At 37.3% G+C, this 21,599-nt stretch overlaps 1 protein-coding gene across 4 annotated transcripts in view; it reads left to right on the forward strand.

Annotated features, from left to right (window-relative positions):
* csde1 (cold shock domain containing E1, RNA-binding) overlaps positions 1 to 21,599 on the forward strand; it is an 83,496-nt gene that overhangs the window by 47,558 nt on the left and 14,339 nt on the right. For all 4 annotated transcript variants that reach the window (XM_051924411.1, XM_028796434.2, XM_028796436.2 and 1 more), the window contains 7 exons: positions 3,626 to 3,841; positions 11,390 to 11,530; positions 11,858 to 12,022; positions 16,123 to 16,230; positions 16,630 to 16,805; positions 17,313 to 17,425; positions 20,013 to 20,132. In XM_051924411.1, the coding sequence (XP_051780371.1) occupies positions 3,626 to 3,841; positions 11,390 to 11,530; positions 11,858 to 12,022; positions 16,123 to 16,230; positions 16,630 to 16,805; positions 17,313 to 17,425; positions 20,013 to 20,132 (1,039 nt within the window). The remainder of the gene's footprint in view (positions 1 to 3,625; positions 3,842 to 11,389; positions 11,531 to 11,857; positions 12,023 to 16,122; positions 16,231 to 16,629; positions 16,806 to 17,312; positions 17,426 to 20,012; positions 20,133 to 21,599) is intronic.

A 21,599-nucleotide genomic window follows, 5' to 3' on the forward strand; every position in this document is an offset into this window, starting at 1 on the left:
TTTTCCAGAAACTGCTCTATAAGCTTTATGACCATAGACTCGGAAAACCTTTGCTTTGGGTTGTAACTTAAAACACGGCTCTCTACAAAATGTTGCTAGATGTCTGAAATCACCACAGATCTGTCGTTTTTCCACACGTTCTACACGGGTGTCTTTGTTGTCAAAGAACAAATGCCACTTGATAATTAAAAGGTGGTCATGGGACATCATATCTTTGATTGCTGCCACAACAGATAGTTCTGAGCCGGCATCAACGAGAGCACCAACTGTGGTCATCACTGCTCTTGTGAAGAGAATGGAGATTAACACCATCGGCTCAGAGAGGGAGAGGCAAGTTCATTATATCATGTGAATATCACTGACAGAATTAAACTGAATAATAAAAAAAACAAATGCGCCCGTTCTTTTGTCATTTTGTTACAGCCTATCAAAGACTTATAATAATAATAATAATAATAATAATTCTTTGCATTTATATAGCGCTTTTCTCACTACTCAAAGATCTCAGCAGTTGCAGGTTAAGGGCCTTGCTCAAGGGCCCAACAGAGCAGAGTTCCTATTGGCATTTACGGGATTCGAACCGGCAACCTTCCGATTGCCAGTGCAGATCCCTAGCCTCAGAGCCACTTGCTGATCATGTTTTCTAGACTTAATATATATGGGCTTTTCAATCAGCGCAGGTGTGCACATTCATCTCGGATGATTAGATCCAGCTAGACTAATCTACTACACAGCTGCGTTTGAAAAACTGACTTATCCCGGATGAGTTTCACCGGCATTAACACATCCAAGATCAGGCATCTGATCTCGGATGATTTAAGCTACGTACGGAAAATACCCCCCAGGTTTTACGGACTCGAATCAAATGCATGTTTTTATTATAGTGTAGCGACCTCCGCGTCAGGTTGGAAAAGAGAAGAAGAAAAAAAAAAAGACATAGTAAAGTCTCACAAGTTTACTTGAACAATCAAGAAAAGAACGCCGACTTTGTAACCTCAACACCCAACCTTCTAGCTCCCTCTACACCCTCCTCCCGTCCTGGGTCCTGCCCCCCATTACCACATCAATCAATATCCCGCTGTCAGTCTTCTGTGCTGTACTCCTCTCTCCCTCAATCGGACCCAACAGTCACTCCAAAAAAAAGTCTTCAACCTGGCTGGAACGCTACAATAGTAATAATAGCAGCTCACTACTCAAAACGTGGAGCGCTGGGACTCGAACCCAGAACTTTTTGGTTATACAGCAGCACTTTTTACCTCTGCACTATCTGAGAATGCATCACATTCTGTCGATTTGACATTTGAGCTTGGGTTTTTAACTGACAACATGTAAATTGAATAGTTTTTTTTTTTTTTATATATTCTTGAATAAAAGTGCATATGTTTATTTGATATGTGGACTACAGTTTTCAAACATTGTACACTTCATGTCATTATTAGTATAACATGGAAAAAGTTTGCTTGCATTTTTTCTGTCATCCTACATTTACACAGATCGTTGTATGTATTCCAAATAATATTTAGCCTATACCACTCCAGGCACCTCACACCCAGATAAACACACTTGAGCTCTGTGAATTTTGTGACTGACTTCAGCTCTGTCCGTGGTGGGGGGTGTTTGATGAGATAGCAGGCTGCCTGCTGCCAGTGCTGATTGACACATTTGTAAAACAAAAGACACTGATGGGGAGGTGCAAAGGAATTTAAGGTGGCCTGGGATTATAAATGTTTTCATAGGCTTCAAGGATTGTAGTTTTAAACACATTTTGCAATATCAATAAACATGCAATAGTAGTATCAAGGTAAAAATATCTGGCATAAACCTCCAGAATGTACAAAAGTAAACAATTAAGACTATATAAATAGTTAAAGGGAATAGCACTAGCCCTACTGGTTGTGGATGGTCTGGATATTGGATGGTGTACAGTACTACTACACCTAGAACACAATTAAATATTTCTTTTAATCTGAGAGTAAAATCACATATGCTATTATTAGTAAGGATTGAAAGGAGATTAAGCCTGTATTAACAGCTGTGTTATGAATGTGTTTTGCATTATTTCTGACTATAGTATCAAAATAATAAGGTAATGCTTTTGTTTTAGGACTTAGAGAATAAAAGAATTTGGACCCCTTTTTTGTTTTTTGTTTTCCCCAAATTTGGGTATTTTGTAGCCATGTGATGTTTTAAACTAATTTTTTCCTCATTAAGCAACACTCAGTTCTTCAGAATGACAGAATGAAAACAAAATTTCAGAAATTCTTGCCAGTTTAAAAAAAAAAAAAAAACTGAAATATTACATTAACACAAGTATTCATACCCTTTGCTATTATGTGTGTTTTTTTGCACAGGTGCATTCCATTCTGTTGCTCATCATTAAGGTGTTTCTACACTTTTGGAATCTGTTTGTTAATTCAGTTGATTGGACATGATTAGGAAAGTCATACATTTGGCTGTAGAAGGCACCATAGTTGACGATGTGTATCGGGGCAAAAACCAAGCTGAAGGAATTGCCTTGTAAACTTCGAGACAGGATTGTGTCAAGGGATAGATCTGGGAAAGGGAACACATTTCTGCAGCATTGATTGTTTCTAAGAGCATTATGGTCTCCATAATTACTAGGTGGAATAAGTTTGTAACGACGACGACTCTTCCTATAGCTGCCACTCGGCCAAACTGAGCAATCAGGAGAGAATGGCCTTTTTAAGGGATATGACCAAGATCACGGTGTGTCACTTTGGCTGAGCTTCAGGGAATCTGTGTTGAGATGTGAGAAACATCCAGAAGGACAACCATCACTACAGCACTCCATCAGTCTGGGCTTTATGGCATAGTGACCAGTCTGTCCTCTGTAAAAGACACATGAGGCCTACTTCGAATTTACAAAAATTCAGATTAAACCAAGATTGACATCATATCTTAAGGAAATCACGAGCTGCTTCTCACCTAAGCAATGTACTATTCCAACTTGAAGCATTGTGGTGGCAGCATCATCCTGAGGGGTTCAGACTGGTAGGCTACTCAGGGTCAAGGAAATGCTGATTAGAGCAAAGTACCGATAGATCATTAATGAAAATTCTGCTAAAGATTTTCCTTCCAACAGGACAGTAACCCTAGGCCCAAAGCAAACGCATGAGTGGCATTTGAATAACTCTAAATGTCTAAGTAGTCCAGCTAGAACTTGGACTTGAACCCATGCGAACATCTCTGGAGAGATCTGAAAATAGCTGTTTTTGAACAGTCTTCATCCAGCTTGACATAAGCTGAGAAAATCTGTAGAGAAGAATAAAAATTGCCAAATTCCCGTGTGCTTATTGCGTCTAAATGCGCATCAACTAAGTACTTAGGGAAGGGCCTAAATACTTGTTTCAATGTGATAGTTCTTTTTTTTATTATTTTTAGTAAATGTGCAAACATTTCTAACTTTTTTTTTTTTTAGCTTTGTCAATCTGGGATATTGAGTGTTCTGTGCTGAAGGACAAAAACAAATTTAAATTTTAGCCTAAGGCTGCAACAGAACAAAATGTGAACAAAGTGAAGGTGTCACTTTTCACTGTATATTACCTAGTATGAAAGTGTCAGATGATGCTTTTAACTGCTTTGAATACCAATTAATGTGTTATAGAATGACCCACTACCAGGCCGAATCAGAGCACGAATAAATTATACTGAGAAGGAGCTCTTCTTTGGAGATAAAGATACCAAGTCCAAAGTAACGTTGCTGGAGGGTGACCATGTGCAGTTTAACATATCCACTGATCGCCGGGACAAACTTGAACGTGCCACGAACATAGAATTACTACCCGACAGTTTTCAGTACACCAAGGAGACCAGAGAAATGGTAAGTAGCTCAGACTAATTTATATGTTTAAAGGAGCAACTAGCTGTGCTGCCTGTCTAAATGTAGGTTAGAAGCTTAAGTAATGAAATTTAGACCTTAGCATAAATATTTGCAGTTTACCATACAATGCAATTATCCGTTAAATGCCATTTGGTAGGAATTGGTAAAAGATTTACTGTTTATAATGTGCCATAAATTGAAATGTCACCGACGTATCTACTGGATGAATACAGACATAATTGCTTAAGGTACAATCCTAGTTACAGCTCAGTGTGAAATTTAAGTTTCAGTAGCCTTATCTTAACTGTCTGTGAGGTTATTAATGTTAAAAGAAGGAATAGTAATTTCAGTAAGGGTATTACATTTTAGTACCCACCCCACTAAAAAGAGGACAATGAATGACTGCTGACTAGAAAAATACATGTTAGGGCTGAAAGTAAAGTTGGTAATCCTATCTATAGATGTCTTGTTCTTTTAACTGCAGTGATATTTGTGGCTCTAGCTCTGTTCAAATGTTGAGTCTTCAGACAGCAAAGGGCCCACTTGAGAGGTTGGAATAAAACTAAACAAAATGGGTGTTCAGAGCATAGTGAGTAGTAGATGAGTGCAATATTGGCTAAAACACAAGGTGTATCTAAGTTAAATTACCTGGACAGGAATATAATGAAAAAGCTGGTTAAATTAGTTGGTGATGCCAAATTAACTGGAATGGCACATACTATAGAATCGGCTGTATTGCTGTGACTTGGAGAGATTACAGGCTTGGGATTACAGGTAGGAAGTAAAATGTTAGTTATATACACAGTGGGAGTTCTGTAACTTGAAAGTACCCCTTATTAGAGTCTTGGTGGACTCTTCACTTTCTATGTCCAGATATTGTAACAAAAGCCATTTAAGAAGGGTAACAGAATGATAGGTTATATATCACAATGTATAGAGTACAAGTTTTAGGAAGGTTATACTTAAATCTTTTAATGCACTGTTGAGGCCACATCTTAAGTACAGCGTGCAGTTTTGGATTCCATGAAGAAAGAAAATCATAGCAGTGCTAGGCTGTGACTAGGCTGATTCAGGGACTGAAAGGTATGAATTTTAATCAAAGATTGTAGGAGGTGAACCTTTTTGGTTTAAGTAAATGGAATTTTTAAAGACTGGACATGATTGAAGTGTTCAAAATTATGAAAGTAATTAGTACAGTGAATCCAGAAAGCGTCAGAACTAAGACGCGATATTACTAGAATAGATGAAGAACAAGCCAGGTGTCCAAGTGAAGCTCTGCATACAGAACTCAACATTTTGACAACTAAATGAAACTATTTATAAGTCAAGACATCATTACTATGAACACGGAGAAAAAGCTAATAAGCTTTTAGCTTAACAAATTCACAAACAAGAAGTTCGCAATGCAATCCCAATAATCGCCAACACGAATGGAGAAGAAATCATTGACCATAAAAATATAATGCACACATTTAGAGATTATTATAAATCCTACAACATACAATCTAATGCATTTCTGGATACATACAGACACCACAAATAGATGCTTTAAGTGCTGAGGAACTGGATAAACCTCTGACCCTATCAGAATTACTAGATGCTATAAAGTCACTTCAAAGCGGGAAATCAGCAGGCCCTAATGGCTACCCTGTAGAATTTTATAAGAAATTCTCCACTCCACGCAGCTAGCTCCTCTCTTATTGGCAACACTTACAGAAGCTAGAGACAATCAAATTCTACCTCAAACTTTTCGTCAAGCATTCATCACCATCTTTCCTAAACAAAATAAGGACTTGTTACAATGTGCATCATACAGACCAGTTTCACTCCTGAATAATAAGACTCTCAAAAATTATAGCTAGAAGGATGGAGAAAGTGCTGCCCTCGGTGATATCACAGGATCAAACTGGATTTATTAAAAGGCCGACACTTATCTTCCAATCTGACGCCTGTTTAATGTAATATATTCACCAGCAAAGTCAAACACCCCAGAGATATTACTACCATTAGACGCAGAAAAAGTGTTTGATATGATTGAATGGAACTACCTTTTCACTGCATTGGAGAAATTTGGGTTTGGCCCGAATATTTGTGCATGGATCAAACTACTGTATACCAATCCAGAAGCTTCAGTTTGTATTAACATTTGTTCAGACTACTTTAAGCTAGAACGTGGCACCAGACAAGGATGCCCCTTGTCACCACTGCTGTTTGCAATCGCCTTTGAACCACTGGTGGTTCACTGTCGAAATTCTTATCAGTTAAAGGGGATTATCAGAGAAGGACTGGAACAGAAAATTTCTCTATATACAGATGATATGGTTTTATATATATCAGACCCAGAAAACACTGTGCCTGCAGTTTTGACAGCACTCACAGAATTTCAAAAGATACCTGGTTTCAGAATTAATCTGAATAAAAGTATACTCTTTCCAGTAAATTCACAAGCATATAATATTAGGTTGGACACCCTACCTTTTACCATAGCAGATCAGTTTAAATACCTGGGGGTAAATATCACAAGTAAACATAAAGCTCTTTATCAACAAAATTTTGCCATCTGTATGGAAAAAAAATGAAGCAATACTTGCATAGATGGTCAACCCTTCATCTCACTCTAGCCGGAAGAATTAACGTTAAGATGAATATCCTTCCTAAACTTTTTTTTTTATTTCAAAACATTCCAATATATATCAATAAATCGTTTTTTTAAGCAATTAGATTCAACTATAACCTCATTTATTTGGAACTCAAAACACTCATGTATCCAAAGAGCAACCCTACAAAGACCTCAGGCAGAAGGTGGCATGGCTTTACCTAATTTCCAGTTTTATTACTGGGCAGCAAACATACAAGCCATAAAAACCTGGACACAAAAAAATGTACATACACAGGCTTGGCCCACAATAGAATTCAAAGCCTGTAGTACTTCGTCACAGGCTTGGCCCACAATAGAATTCAAAGCCTGTAGTACTTCGTTATACTCTTCTGCTCTGCGCTCCAATAAATGCAAGTTATCGCAAATATACTAATAACCCAATTGTGCTTTACTCACTCAGAATATGGAACCAACTTAGAAAGCATTTTAAGATGGAAAATCTTTTATCTGTAGCACCTCTGCAAGAGAACCACCTCTTTCAACCCTCGCAAACATATCCAGTTTTTAATACCTGGAAAAGATTTGTGATTAAATTGCTCAGAGATCTTTATATAGACAATATCTTTGCACCCTTTGAACAATTACGTTCCAAATTCAACCTCCCAGCTACACATTTCTTTCACTATCTTCAAATTAGAAACTTTGTTAAACAGAAACTGCCCGATTTTCCTCATCTCATACCCTCCACCATGCTGGAAAAAATACTGCTCAATTTCGAGGAATTAGACACCATTTCCTCATTATATAAAATCTTTAGAATCCCTTCCTTTCAAAGATCCAAGAGGACATTGGGAAAAAGATCTCTTAATTAATATATCAGAAAAGGAGTGGAAGGTAGCATTGCAGAGAATTCACTCGAGCTCCATATGTGCAAAGCATAGAATTATTCAACTAAAAATTATATATCAAGCTCATCTATCTCGCTTAAAACTGTCAAATGTTTCCAGGGCAAGATCCAACCTGTGAACGCTGCAACCAAGCTCCTGCCTCACTAGGTCACATGTTTTGGGCCTGCACCAAATTAACATCATTTTAGACCAAAATTTTTAAGTGCCTTTCAGACAGCCTTAGTGTCACAATCCCTCCTAACCCATTAACAGCTGTGTTCGGTGTTATTCCAGACGGAGTTGAAGTGGAGAAGGACAAGGAAACGGTGATTGCATTCACTATACTTTTGGCACGCAGACTTATTTTGTTAAATTGGAAGAATACTAACTCTCCTCTGATAAATCAGTGGGAAACCGATGTTTTATATTACAGTAATCCCTCGCTATATCGCGCTTCGCCTTTCGCGGCTTCACTCCATCGCGGATTTTATATGTAAGCATATTTAAATATATATCGTGGATTTTTCGCTGCTTTGCGGGTTTCTGAGGATAATGGGTCTTTTAATTTCTGGTACATGCTTCCTCAGTTGGTTTGCCCAGTTGATTTCATACAAGGGACGCTATTGGCAGATGGCTGAGAAGCTACCCAGCTTACTTTTCTCTGTCTCTTGCACTGACTTTCTCTGATCCTGACGTAGTGGGATTGAGCAGGGGGGCTGTTCGCACACCTAGACGATAGGGACGCTCGTCTAAAAATGCTGAAAGATTATCTTCACGTTGCTATCTTTTGTGCAGCTGCTTCCTGAAACGACATGCTGAACGGTGCTTCGCATACTTAAAAGCACGAAGGGCACGTATTGATTTTTTTTATCTGTCTCTCTCTCTCTCTCTCTCTCTCTCTCTCTGCTCCTGACGGAGGGGGTGTGAGCTGCCGCCTTCAACAGCTTTGTGCCGCGGTGCTTCGCATACTTAAAAGCCAAACAGCCCTATTTATTTGTTTGCTCCTTTGAAGAGGAAGATATGTTTGCATTCTTTTAATTGTGAGACTGAACTGTCATCTCTGTCTTGTCATGGAGCACAGTTTAAACTTTTGAAAAAGAGACAAATGTTTGTTTGCAGTGTTTGAATAACGTTCCTGTCTCTCTACAACCTCCTGTGTTTCTGCGCAAATCTGTGACCCAAGCATGACAATATAAAAATAACCATATAAACATATGGTTTCTACTTCGCGGATTTTCTTATTTCGCGGGTGGCTCTGGAACGCAACCCCCGCAATGAAGGAGGGATTACTGTATTTGAAATTGGAAAAAATCAAATTCTCAGAGGATCTGTACACAATTTTTTCAAAACCTGGCAGGATCTAATTAATAATATTTTAGAATAAGAAGTAATAATTATTTCTGCATTTCTTTCCCTTCATTTTTTATTTACCTATATATATATTTCCTTTCTTTTGTTTATTTTTGCCCTATTAAAAAGCCCTAAGCAATTCTCCTTTGGCCATGCTCTACTTCTCAAGGGTGGGGTTTGATTTGTCTTCAGTTCTTTTTTGTATAAATTGATCTATTTGTGTGGAATGATTACAATAAAATTAATAAATAAAATTAAAAAAAAAAAATCTTTAAGAAACTTTTTCTTCACAAAGAACACCATATATTTGAGTATATACAGTGGGGCAAAAAAGTATTTAGTCAGCCACCAATTGTGCAAGTTCTCCCACTTAAAAAGATGAGAGAGGCCGGTAACTTTCATCATAGGTATACCTCAACTATGAGAGACAAAATGAGAAAAAAAATATCCAGAAAATCACATTGTCTGATTTTTGAAGAATTTATTTGCAAATTATGGTGGAAAAAAAGTATTTGGTCAATAACAAAAGTTCATCTCAATACTTTGTTATATACCCTTTGTTGGCAATGACAGAGGTCAAACGTTTTCTGTAAGTCTTCACCAGGTTTTCATACACTGTTGCTGGTATTTTGTCCCATTCCTCCATGCAGATCTCCTCTAGAGCAGTGATGTTTTGGGGCTGTCGCTGGGCAACACGGACTTTCAACTCCCTCCAAAGATTTTCTATGGTGTTGAGATCTGGAGACTGGCTAGGCCACTCCAGGACCTTGAAATGCTTCTTACGAAGCCACTCCTTCGTTACCCGGGTGGTGTGTTTGGGATCATTGTCATGCTGAAAGACCCAGCCACGTTTCATCTTCAATGCTCTAGCTCAGGGGTACTCAATCACGGTCCTGGAGGTCCGCAGTGGCTGCAGGTTTTTGCTCCAACCCAATTGCTTAATAAGAAGCACTTACTGTTCAAGTAACACTTCTGCTTCACTTTAGTTGTCTCGCTCATTAAGATTTTGAACCGTTTTTGCTTATTTTAGTCTTAAACAGCTGTAGTCTTGGTTTTTAATTGCTCCTTATTAGCTGTAACATGCAAATGACAAAAGAGACCAGCATTTCTCCATTTAGCTTGTTACCATTTACACCTCTGTATTTATCGTGCACTAATTGGTTTAATTAAATATTTGGAAGGAAAGTGAAGAGAAAAAAAGTGAAGGACTAAGAATCACTTATCCATTTTAGCGTTCAGATCATTCGGATGATATCCTTAGAAAGAGGAAGAAAATCCAGGATATGAGAATGACCTGACATAGCAGAGTAAAAGCCCTAACGAGCCATGGAATTAAATTATTGGCAAGAATTGCTTTCTAATTAAGCAACCGGGTTAGAACAAAAACCTGCAGCCACTGCGGACCTCCAGGACCGTGATTGAGTACCCCTGCTAGCTGATGGAAGGAGGTTTTCACTCAAAATCTGACGATACATGGCCCCATTCATTCTTTCCTTTACACGGATCAGTCGTCCTGGTCCCTTTGCAGAAAAACAGCCCCAAAGCATGATGTTTCCACCCCCATGCTTTACAGTAGGTGTTCTTTGGATGCAACTCAGCATTCTTTCTCCTCCAAAACGACGAGTAGAGTTTTTACCAAAAAGTTCTATTTTGGTTTCATCTGACCATATGACATTCTCCCAGTCCTCTTCTGGATCATCCAAATGCTCTCTAGCAAACTTCAGACGGGCCTGCACATGTACTGGCTTAAGCAGGGGGACATGTCTGGCACTGCAGGATTTGAGTCCCTGGTGGCGTAGTGTGTTACTGATGGTAGCCTTTGTTATTTTGATCCCAGCTCTCTTCAGGTCATTCACTAGGTCCCCCCGTGTGGTTCTGGGATTTTTGCTCACCGTTCTTGTGATCATTTTGACCCCACGGGGTGAGATCTTGCGTGGAGCCCCAGATCGAGGGAGATTATCAGTGGTCTTGTATGTCTTCCATTTTCTAATAATTGCTCCCACAGTTGATTTCTTCACACCAAGCTGCTTACCTATTGCAGATTCAGTCTTTCCAGCCTGGTGCAGGTCTACAATTTTGTTTCTGGTGTCCTTTGACAGCTCTTTGGTCTTGGCCATAGTGGAGTTTGGAGTGTGACTGTTTGAGGTTGTGGACAGGTGTCTTTTATATTGATAACGAGTTCAAACAGGTGCCATTAATACAGGTAATGAGTGGAGGACAGAGGGGCCTCTTACAGAAGAAGTTACAGGTCTGTGAGAGCCAGAAATCTTGCTTGTTTTGTAGGTGACCAAATACTTATTTTCCACCATAATTTGCAAATAAATTCTTTAAAATCAAACAATGTGATTTTCTGGATTTTTTTCTCATTTTGTCTCTCATAGTTGAGGTATACCTATGATGAAAATTACAGGCCTCTCATCTTTTTAAGTGGGAGAACTTGCACAATTGGTGGCTGACTAAATACTTTTTTGCCCCACTGTATCAAGTAGTTGAATATATTATCAAGTAGTGAGTAGATAGAGAATAGAACTTCAAGGACCTTCATAACTCTACTTAGGAGAAATTAGGGCTTGGGCTGAATGGCCTGTTCTTTAACTTTTTCTGATTTTCTAACAGTGTTTTAGAATAGTGCTTGAAGTTGCTCCTTAATCCCTATATTTCAAATTTTGTTTTTAGCTGGTTTTTTTTTGTTTTTTTTTAAATTTATTTTAGGGTGTTATTGCTGCTATGAGGGATGGCTTTGGTTTCATCAAATGTGTTGACCGGGATGCCAGGATGTTCTTTCATTTCAGCGAGATTCTTGAGGAGAACCAGCTGCACATTTCTGATGAAGTAGAGTTCACTGTGGTTCCTGTAAGTAATGGCAATTTTTTCAACAAACTCATGATACAATTCATCTATTTTGGATCATAACTTGCATGTAGGTGTTTTTGAAAGAACTTTAAAAAAAATTAGCAGAATGTTGCATCTTTCAATTGATGTGTTGCAAATACAAACCTGGCAAGCTAGAATATAGCAAATAAATTCAGTTGAAATGAATCAAACATCTTGGAGGAAGCATTCCTGTTGAACAATTTATTCTTTGAGATTATCCACTTTTTAAACTGAAGTCATAATCCACATTTACTTGTTCCCTGCAAGTTAGTGTACAAGAAAAACAACTTTCTTTTTATCATACAGGACATGCTGTCTGCACAGAGAAACCATGCGGTTCGTATTAAGAAACTTCCTAAAGGCACAGTGTCTTTCCACACACAATCTGAGCAACGCTATGTGGGCATTGTGGACAAAGAAGCAGTTGGGACCTCACTTAAATCAAGCAGTCCATCCAAAATCAAGGAAAAGGTTTGTTTCTCTTATTTTCTTTTCTAGCTTAGCTCCTTTGTCTAAATCTTAATCTTAGTGCCTATCAGTCTCTCTTACACTATCCTAAAATTATTTCTATTCTCTATTCTACTCCTTTTTTGCTCTCTGGCTGTACCATATGTGATTAGAAGAAAGAAAAGGTATGGCAAATACTGTTTTTGTTTTTTTACTAATAATGGTCTTGCAAGATGGTGAAGCTACTCATATAATGCTGGCCATTTTTCTTTTTTCTTTTTTTTTTTTTTTTTTTTTTTCGTAAAGTACAAGTTCTGATATCTGCCATGTTTGGGCTTAGTCAGATATCTAAAATCTTTATTTTTTTTAATGTAACATATCTTAACTCTAAGACAAGATCAGATTCCCAGACTATGATTTAATTTGTTTTTGCTTTTGCTCTTGGACAAAATTAACTGTATTCAAGGAGATTAAAACAGTAAAAGCCAATACTGTAAGTAAATGAAGACTTGCAGTTGAGCATCAGAGTTAGGGAAATGCATATGCATTATGTTGAGTACGATTCATTACATGATTAAAAAAAAATAAGTGGGTTTTTTTCAGTCATTCGGTTTTCTTTTTAGATTCAATTTATTTTTTATACCTGTTGATTATGTGCACAGGATTTTGTTTTGTCTTCTGTAGTTTACTGTTTATTCAAAAACAAAAAGATAATATTTTGTCAGAAGAGTGGGATTGCATGGCTTTCTTGTTGCAGATATGTGTATGATGTGACAAGTTTTTTTTAAGAAATTCTTATCCAAATGGATAGCATTTTATGTAGCTAAATTTATATTTGACTGTACTAGAGTTAGACTTAAGTATCATCCAAAGGAGGAGGCTCTAACAGGATACTGCCAATTACGATGGGGTATTGTGCATACTTATATATAATCAGGGGTGCACATAACTTTTTCAGTGAGTTACTCAAATGAGTACCATCAGATGGAGTTTGGTACGCAATTCAATTCAAAGAGCTTTATTGGCATGACCATAAACAGTTTTGCCAAAGAAACTGAAAAAATTGAAATAAAACAATTTCTATAACAGATTTAACACTAAGTTAAAGAATTAAGGTAAAAAATAGATACAACAATAATAATAAAATAAAAATATAGCAGCAGCTTAAATAGAGATAAGAATCAGAAATACCTGATCACTCTGTACAGAGTAAGGTTTTAATAAGTGCAACCTTCCTCACTGTCTTCTTCGCTGTCTACCTCGTAGTCCTCTACTTCAGCTTCCTGCATGGTAGATGATGATGCTGCAGATGCATCTCCCTCTCCTTGGTTAATACTCCGCTTAGCTGTCTCCATCCACAGGTCAACCGCTGGTTTTTGGGTCAAATGTCTCTGTGGTCTTATTTGACTGGTGGATGTGCATTAGGGCCATGAGACGAGTATGTGACAGACGAGATCTCTGCTTGTTTTTTATTATGTTAAGATTTGAGAATCCCCTCTCACAGGCTGCACTGCTCAAAGGCAGTAAGTTTAACCAAGTTGACAATGTTGGAGTAAAGATCTGGATTGCTTGTATTTATTATCTGGACCAAGTCATACACAGAGGATGCTGCCAAGCGTTTCCCTGTTTGCTTTAACTGCATCCATTCTGTGACAGTTGTCTTTATCAAGACTCAGTGTGGCTTCATAATTCTGAAGAATTGTACAAACTTTTGTGTTGCCAAAACGAAGGATCAAATACTAAGAAATGATCACATGACTTCAGTGAGTCATATCTGATTCCAAGCTCCTCAATTAACCCCCTGAGTAAGTTTATCTTGTCCCTGTCAGCATTAGAAACGGTATATGCTCTGTTAGTAGCCTTAAGCAAAAGTGTAAACTGTCCTATGGCCACCATGAGTTCATCCTTACATTCTCCAATGCTCAGCTTTTCCTTCTGAAACACAATGGATGTGGTCTTCAAAATCTTGCCAATGTCAAGCACGTTGCCCAGAAAACACTGAAATTGGTCTGTGCAGATATACTGCAAGTCACTGTTATCACTCGTGGCCAGTTGCATTTTAATGGATGGCAATAATCTTGATATTTTTAGCAGTGTGTCTTGCCTCCATGCAGACCATCTGATATTATGAAATTTACCCAATTTCACAAAGGAGATCCCGTTCTCTTGACACAGCTTCTTAAGCATAGCCATATTTTTTGCTCCACCTTTTTGTAAATAAAACTGCAGCAGCTTGACCATGGAGTGATTAAAGGTCTCACAATACAGAACATTGCGATCAGCTGATTTAAAAGTTTGAGTCCGTCTTTTTCAGCCTGCGTGGATCAGTCAGCACCCAGTTCGATTAGGCCAAGGAACTCTGTGGTAAACTGCCCGATGTTGGACACAGACACAACGAAAATGATGTCATGCTCGGTTTTAATGATGTCTTCGATCCATCAAAAATCAGCCCCCAAAATTCAGCAGTCTCCAACATTGCTTTCAACTCCGCGCTGATAGTGTGCGTGATGGTCTGCATTATCCGTGTGGCCGCCTCATGTGAATGATACGCAGTTCCGACATTTACTCCTAGCCGCTCCAGTAAAGGAACATCCTCGGCATAAGAAGATAGGGGACGAGCGTGTTTTTAGCATTATGAAAGGCAAGGAGAAAAATATTACAGAGCTTGCCGTTGTTCTTCATTTATCATTGTTCGCCATCTAGCTAGAGGGCGAGTGGAAATTTCTTACTGACTAGCTTATTAGGAATAGCTTGTACTACATTCATGTGCTCTTTGCTCTTTTCATGTTTGTCAAATAAGGGATGACTGTAATTCTTTGAGCCTGTGTAAAAGGCACTTGTTTGGTCTGCGATACGTGGATGCGAGCAGCACAACTTACATCACATTTCAGTGCGCTTATCATTAGCATCAAGCCACGGCACATCTTGGAGCCACTTTTCAGAAAAAAGGTTTTTTTTTTTGTTTTTTTTTTCTCCTCTGGCTTGGCTTGTTGTTTCTTTGCAGGTGGTGAAACGCCAAAGTAGCTGCTTAATGTCTGTTGTTTTTTAGACATAATGGCAACACAAGATAATCCAAACCAAAAAAAAAAAACATATTTTAGCAACATGAGGTGTCGATGCCGTCTCTGACCGTCAGGTACGCACAGGCGCCATAGGGACACAGATGACGCTATGCATTTACAATTTTTGTCACACATGCGTACCAGTTATGTGCACACCTGCTTATTGTAAATGCCAGAATGAGGGTCTACAGAATTAAAGTGAGCAGATTTGTAAATTTATTTTAATTAAGGAAATGTAGTAATGCTAAAATGAGAAAGTAGCTGTTGCTTTTGTCAATCACCTGGATTGGTTAACAGCATGTGAACTTCACAGAGAGAAAATAAGGCATGCAGATCAGTGTTGGACTATTGTTAAAGTTTCTAACTCACAACAGACATGTTTATAATGCATGCAGAATTATAAATCATGTCAAATACTGCTTTTCTTAATCTAAGAGTTGGAAGACTAGAAGTTTGATTGGGGTGCATATAGTCTTCACATTTGGTTTGAACCTTTTAAAAGTTAAAATTACAGCTCTTTAATATCTTACAGATGACACGGTATAGTCTCTAATCAAAGTACTTTGAAAATATTAATAGAAGGTAATAATACATTGATTCTCCGCTTTCTGACACTTGAAATTGTTTTTGTGCGAGTTTTAATTTTAGTAATTTACATACCATTGATATTGTATTTTAAAAGAAGTAGATGGCAATTAAGATTAATTATCATAACAAAACCCTGCTTTAGAAATTAGCTTTTTTTCTGCTGGCATCAGTTTCATTGAAACTCTTTATATCATGTGAAAAGTATGCAGAGAGATGTTTTTGACATAGTAAACACTTGCAGAATGATTTCAGGTGTTATAAGGTGTTAGCTAATCAGTGGGTTATGGTAGAAAAACGAGAATTCCTAAGACTACTGCCATATTTACCATGTTGCCAAAAAAAGCTATCCAGTATAAAAAAAAATGTTGATTCCTGGTATGTGGAGGGAATTTGGAACATTGAGCAGTTAGAATTATGCACAAATACATATTATGGTATATTAGCTTATTTGGTAATTGGATTTATTTATTTTAGGATTCTGAAGAAGGCGTTATTTCTTATGAAGACTGTGGCGTGAAGCTTACTGTACCCTACCATATCAAGGATTTGGAAGGATCTGTTTTTCCACAAGTTGGCGACAAGGTATCATCTTGGAACATTTTATGTACAGTTTGTGTATGTTCAAACTGAACAGCTTGAAAGTTAAACAAAACATTTATAAAGTCTTACTAATTTACAACTATGTCCTGCACAGGGTGCAGTAACCTTCATCTTAAAAGCCTTTTGAAATCTAGGTTTTTCGAGTTCCTTTGTGGTTGTCCGTTTGATTTGAAAAATAACATCATTCTGTATAGTGCATTTTCTCAACGCTACCTTTTGCAACATTTTAAGTGTACATGATTATATTCGTGTTTACTCCGGCAGACAATGTTGAGAGATCCGAAAAAATTGATTGTTAAAACATTTATAAATTTATTGGCAGTCCCTTCCATTATTTTAGCTAGAAAAAATCTTAATGCAACTCTTACTTCTGTCTTCCAGGTTGAGTTTAGCATTTGTGAAGTAAAACGAACTGGCCTGCAAAGTGCAGTGTCCATAAAAACACTGAACCGCAGTATGAACTCTAAACGTTTAATAGGATATGTAGCCACACTGAAGGACAACTTTGGCTTCATAGAAACAGCCAATCACGATCAGGAGATCTTCTTCCATTACAGGTGAGGCAGCAAGTGGTTTTGCTTATCATAAAGGGGGGAATGTGTACATTTTTATTTATATATATATATATATATATATATATATATATATATATATATATATAAAAAAGATTCTTTGATCTTGTTTTCCTCCTTGTATATATTAATTGAATGCCTCAAAATGGTTCCATTACTTCTCTATTGTGTCAATACGTAAATGAACAGTAGATATTTTTAAGGGCACAGATGTCTGTTGGTGAGGAGTGCCTTTTTAACTTGGGAGATGTGCAACAACATTTAGATTATTTTTAAGACTGTCTGGATTAAATAGAGATAAGTTTATTGAGCTAAATTCAACATGTTTTAAACCTTTGGTGCTGCAGTATTACCTGTTGCACGTCTGGGCTCAGATCCTAATTTGGGATCCTAAGGTGATTCATCGTGTGGTAGGTGCAGCAGCATGTTGTATCAGTGCACGCTCCCAACCTCTGTCTTTCTCTCTATCTCTCACAAACCTTTGGAATTCAGTGAGCTCTGTGGGGATCTGGATGATCTAGAACTTGGGGACACTGTGGAGTACACACTATCGAAAGGCAAAGGAAATAAAGTCAGTGCTGAGAAAGTCACGAAAGTTGCAGCTGGTAAGAATTTTTATTTATATAAACTGTTTCTTGTATATTAAGAGCCTTTTCCTGCGTCCTTTTTACTTTCCTAAAGTACTCTGGTATTGTGGTACGTGCCCTATTATTCAAAGGTTCTGTATTTCTAGCTGGTCTGTTCCTTTTTGAGTTCAACATACAAACTTCCATCTGTGAGTGAGCCAACAATACACTTTAATGTAGCTAGTAGAGAAACGTTCTAAGCTTCTTCTGTGCTAAGAAAGTATTCAGAAAACAATCCAGCCATTTATGCAGATTAATTTGTACTTGGGAATATACTGTAAAACTCAGTGGGTCAAATTAATACTTGGCATGTGAAAATGGTTCATGACATACCAGCCACATATTTGATTTAAATCAATGGTTCTCAGCATAGTCAAAAGACCAAACTTGTGGGTTTTGAACTTATAAATTGTTTTAAAATTTAAACATGCCTATTTTTTACTTGCATAACACTTGTTTGCCCACTAGTATAATATGAACATTATAAGCCTGAACCAATTAATTTGTTACGCTTCCAAAGGATTGGCAGTGTGTTTCTTCTTTTTGTGAACATCATAAAGGTGTGGGACTGGATTTTTAATACTTCTAGGATGGAAAACAAGCTCAAGTATCACCACTTTAATAGCTGTTAAAAAGCAATTGCACTTTTCATATTAACTCTCAGAACATTACAAATTTCACATTTTTAAATAATTGTTTTAACATATTTAATACAAATGTGGTAAAGCATTGATTATAAATGATTTGTGCTTCACAGTGGCACTCATCCCTTATCATAGTTAGAATTTCTTCACATATCTATAAAATTAGTGTTTGGCAAAATAACCAACTAGCAAAATAACCAAATGGATATCAATTTTTATCAGTCAGTGATGACTTACTCTTTTGGATATCCTTTTTGCTAGGATTGTGCTTATTTTACAAAGAGTTTTTGCTTTCAGGTTTTTTTTGTTGAACAAATGCAAATATATTGTCCATTTTTATAGTATACTAGGGGGCATTGCTCCCTGCTCGTTTCACTCGCCAACCCCTGTGTTTGATTAATCAGATATATAATTAAAAATATTTTTTTTTTCTTTGGAACTGTTTCAATTTCATTATTTGCACTTTTACTTTAAAGCTTCATTAAAACAATATTTTTTGGAGACACATTGTGACAACGCAACGTATAACTGCCCGTGAGTGAATATTGTTTGTTTCTCTAATAAATAATCCGACTTTTTCTAATGTTTGTCCCTGTGATTTATTGTCATAACAAAAGCTATTCTCACGGTAAACTGTAAACATTTTAATACGAATGGCATATCACGATCTCCTTCGGTGTGTAATATTATTCGTGGAATATATACATTACCTTTCTTTTTGCCTGTTAAAATTTGCATCGCTTCTCCATGATAATCAATATACACCTGACCGAATTGTGTATTCTTTGAAATTTATCTTGTCGTTGCTTTAACTGTTCTGGGACCACAGATTCTCATAGCGTATGGTCCATTATTGTGTAAGTCCATGTTTTGCTCATTGAATGATGCGAAAAGACTTTTTTGTCTACTCTTTGCCTTTTATTTCTGACCTCAGTTTGTCCTGCTATTTTTTTCAATTACATCTGGTTCTGATGATTAATCACCTTTTGTTTGTGGTAATGTGGTTTTTTCTATCTTTGATACTGAAGTGACTGACATGATAGTGTCACAAAAGTTTTTTACTTGAACAATCGCCGACTTCCTAACCCCAAACACAACTTTCTAGCACCCTCTCCAACACGCTCCCCCTTACCGCATCAATCAATACCCCACTATCAGTCTTCCGTGCTGTACTCCGCCCTCCCTCAATCGGACCTAACAGTCTCTTAAAACAAAAAAGGCTTCAACCTGGCTGGGATGCTACAATACTTTAGAATTTTACTGCTTTCATATTCTGTACCTTTCTCTGCATGTGTATCGCGCCATCGTTTGCTTGAGCCTTTCGAATTCCACTGCTTTCATAATTTCTTATCTACCTTTTTTTTTCTCTCCAACGCATTTGGGTCTCTGTTCTCCGTATTGTCCTTATATGCTTTATATGTGCTGAGAGCACATGATCTGTGTGTACTACGTGCTTTTACACGACTGAGTGTTTTTTGATGGGTGAGCTCTTGTAAGTAGGGCGTGTCTTGCAAGAATCTCATGTCCCACGTCCCTGCGAGACAGCCCTGGGACAATCTTTTGGCACCAAGTCTCATGTTTACGGTCCCCGTGAGACGCTCCGTGGCAAGTCTGTTTTGTCTTGCGAGTCTTTTAAATGTTTTCCGAGAACTTCCGAGAAGATCACGTATCGTAGCCTTGCTTTTGCTTTCCAGGATTTTTTTTTTTATAATCGATAACATTGTGAAATTGAATTACTGCAGGAGTAAAACGTATTTTCAGATTTTATTTTTAAATGAGTTGGGTGATATGGAAGTAATTAAATAATGTAAGGAGGTTGCTTAAATAGGCAGAAGTATATAATACATGTAATAGTACCTAATTCCTTTTTCTTTATGTGTAAAAGCTTGTTTTTAAATGGTGTTCTGTTTGTCTCACTTTAGTAAATGGAGTTGAAGAGGATGAAAGCATCCCTGTTTGTCTAGGCAAAGTGGTACGACCTTTACGCAGTGTGGATCCTACTCAGACTGAATATCAGGGTCTCATTGAAGTCATCGAAGAGGGTGAGTAATGGCATTGATTTACATACAACTTCAAATATAAACTTTTTCTAAATCGTGTTTTATTTAAAAGTATGATGCACTCCTTCCTAAGACTATTTCAGATGTTTAAAATGGTGATCATTGTTGGTCAGTGGCTACGTACCTTATATTTCTAGTCTTAAAGTGTAGTCCTTGATGCTGTATTTTGATTCATTCACAGTATTGAGAGCTACCAATTTCGGACATTGCACCTCCCCATTTCAGTACATTCACATGAGTTTCTGGACAAATTATTCAGAGAAATGCAATATCACTCTTGATTCTGAAACAGCAAAGATCAACTGAGGCTATGTCCACAACACCATGCTTTCACTTAAAAACTGAGTTTCTAAACCATAAAGATCTTCATCCCCACTGGAGTTTTGGATCCTTTTGTAAATGATCCAAAGTCCATACTGAACACCCAAAAATGAATATGATGGTGACTTTTGCCTATACTGGGCATTCATAGATTGGTGGCAAACTCCTTGATGGGACTTTGTAGTGAAAAATTAGTGAAAAGCAGATTCCTTTGTGCTATCATCAGCTTTCAGAACTATCAATGCAGGCAGGACTTGGATAGCATGTTCACAGCATAGAAAAAAATTCTTAAAGTAGCTCCAGTGAATTGCCCCCATGTTTCGTGAATGCCTTGGTTTCATTTGAAAGCCGCAGTTTTCAGATCTGGCGACAGTCATCTTGTCATTAAATAAAAAAAAGTAAACGTTAAAGCGAGACAGCAACACTTTAAAAAAAAAAAAAAAAATATGCGATTAGCTCTGTTCATTTATGAGATGATTGATTATAAGCAGTACGCAGTACAAAACATTTGTTAAACTAACTTGGTAGAGTAAATACATAAATGCATGTGCATGTCTATCTTTGCTTTACAGCTTTGTGCTTTCATGTCTCTGTCCTGTAGTAAGTATTGTGAGTTTGACTGCTTTTCACACTCATCCACTTCGTTAAGCACCTCGTTATTCATTTTGCATCAGAATTCTCCCCTCCTTACTTAACATATTAATAAACACTGATTAGAGGGTGTCAACTGAGTTATTTACAATCTGATTTTCATGGGGCTCTGATTTTTTCACTATAACGGTAACACCACCAGCCAGCCACAGGATTTACTGCAAAAATGTAGCGACTGGTAAGTGGTTAGCTTTTTATATGTGTCTGCAGCATTCAAACTTTACATTTTTTTACTTTATTGATTAAGGTGAAAGGTCAGTGTTGTTTTCTCTGAATTGTTCAACTTATAGCAGCAAGTATATATGAGACATTTCCTACTTTTTTTCCCCCCATATATCTGTTCACATGTGAATGCAACATTAAATTTGTAAAATACTGTAAATCACTCAACCTGTATATACACATTTATAGAACCCTTAAAAACACTATAACATATATAATTCAAAAGTTACGTTCAGTGTAATATTAGATGTTTGA

This window comes from Erpetoichthys calabaricus, chromosome 3 (genome assembly GCF_900747795.2).
Source record: "Erpetoichthys calabaricus chromosome 3, fErpCal1.3, whole genome shotgun sequence".
Classification (NCBI taxonomy): domain Eukaryota; kingdom Metazoa; phylum Chordata; class Cladistia; order Polypteriformes; family Polypteridae; genus Erpetoichthys; species Erpetoichthys calabaricus.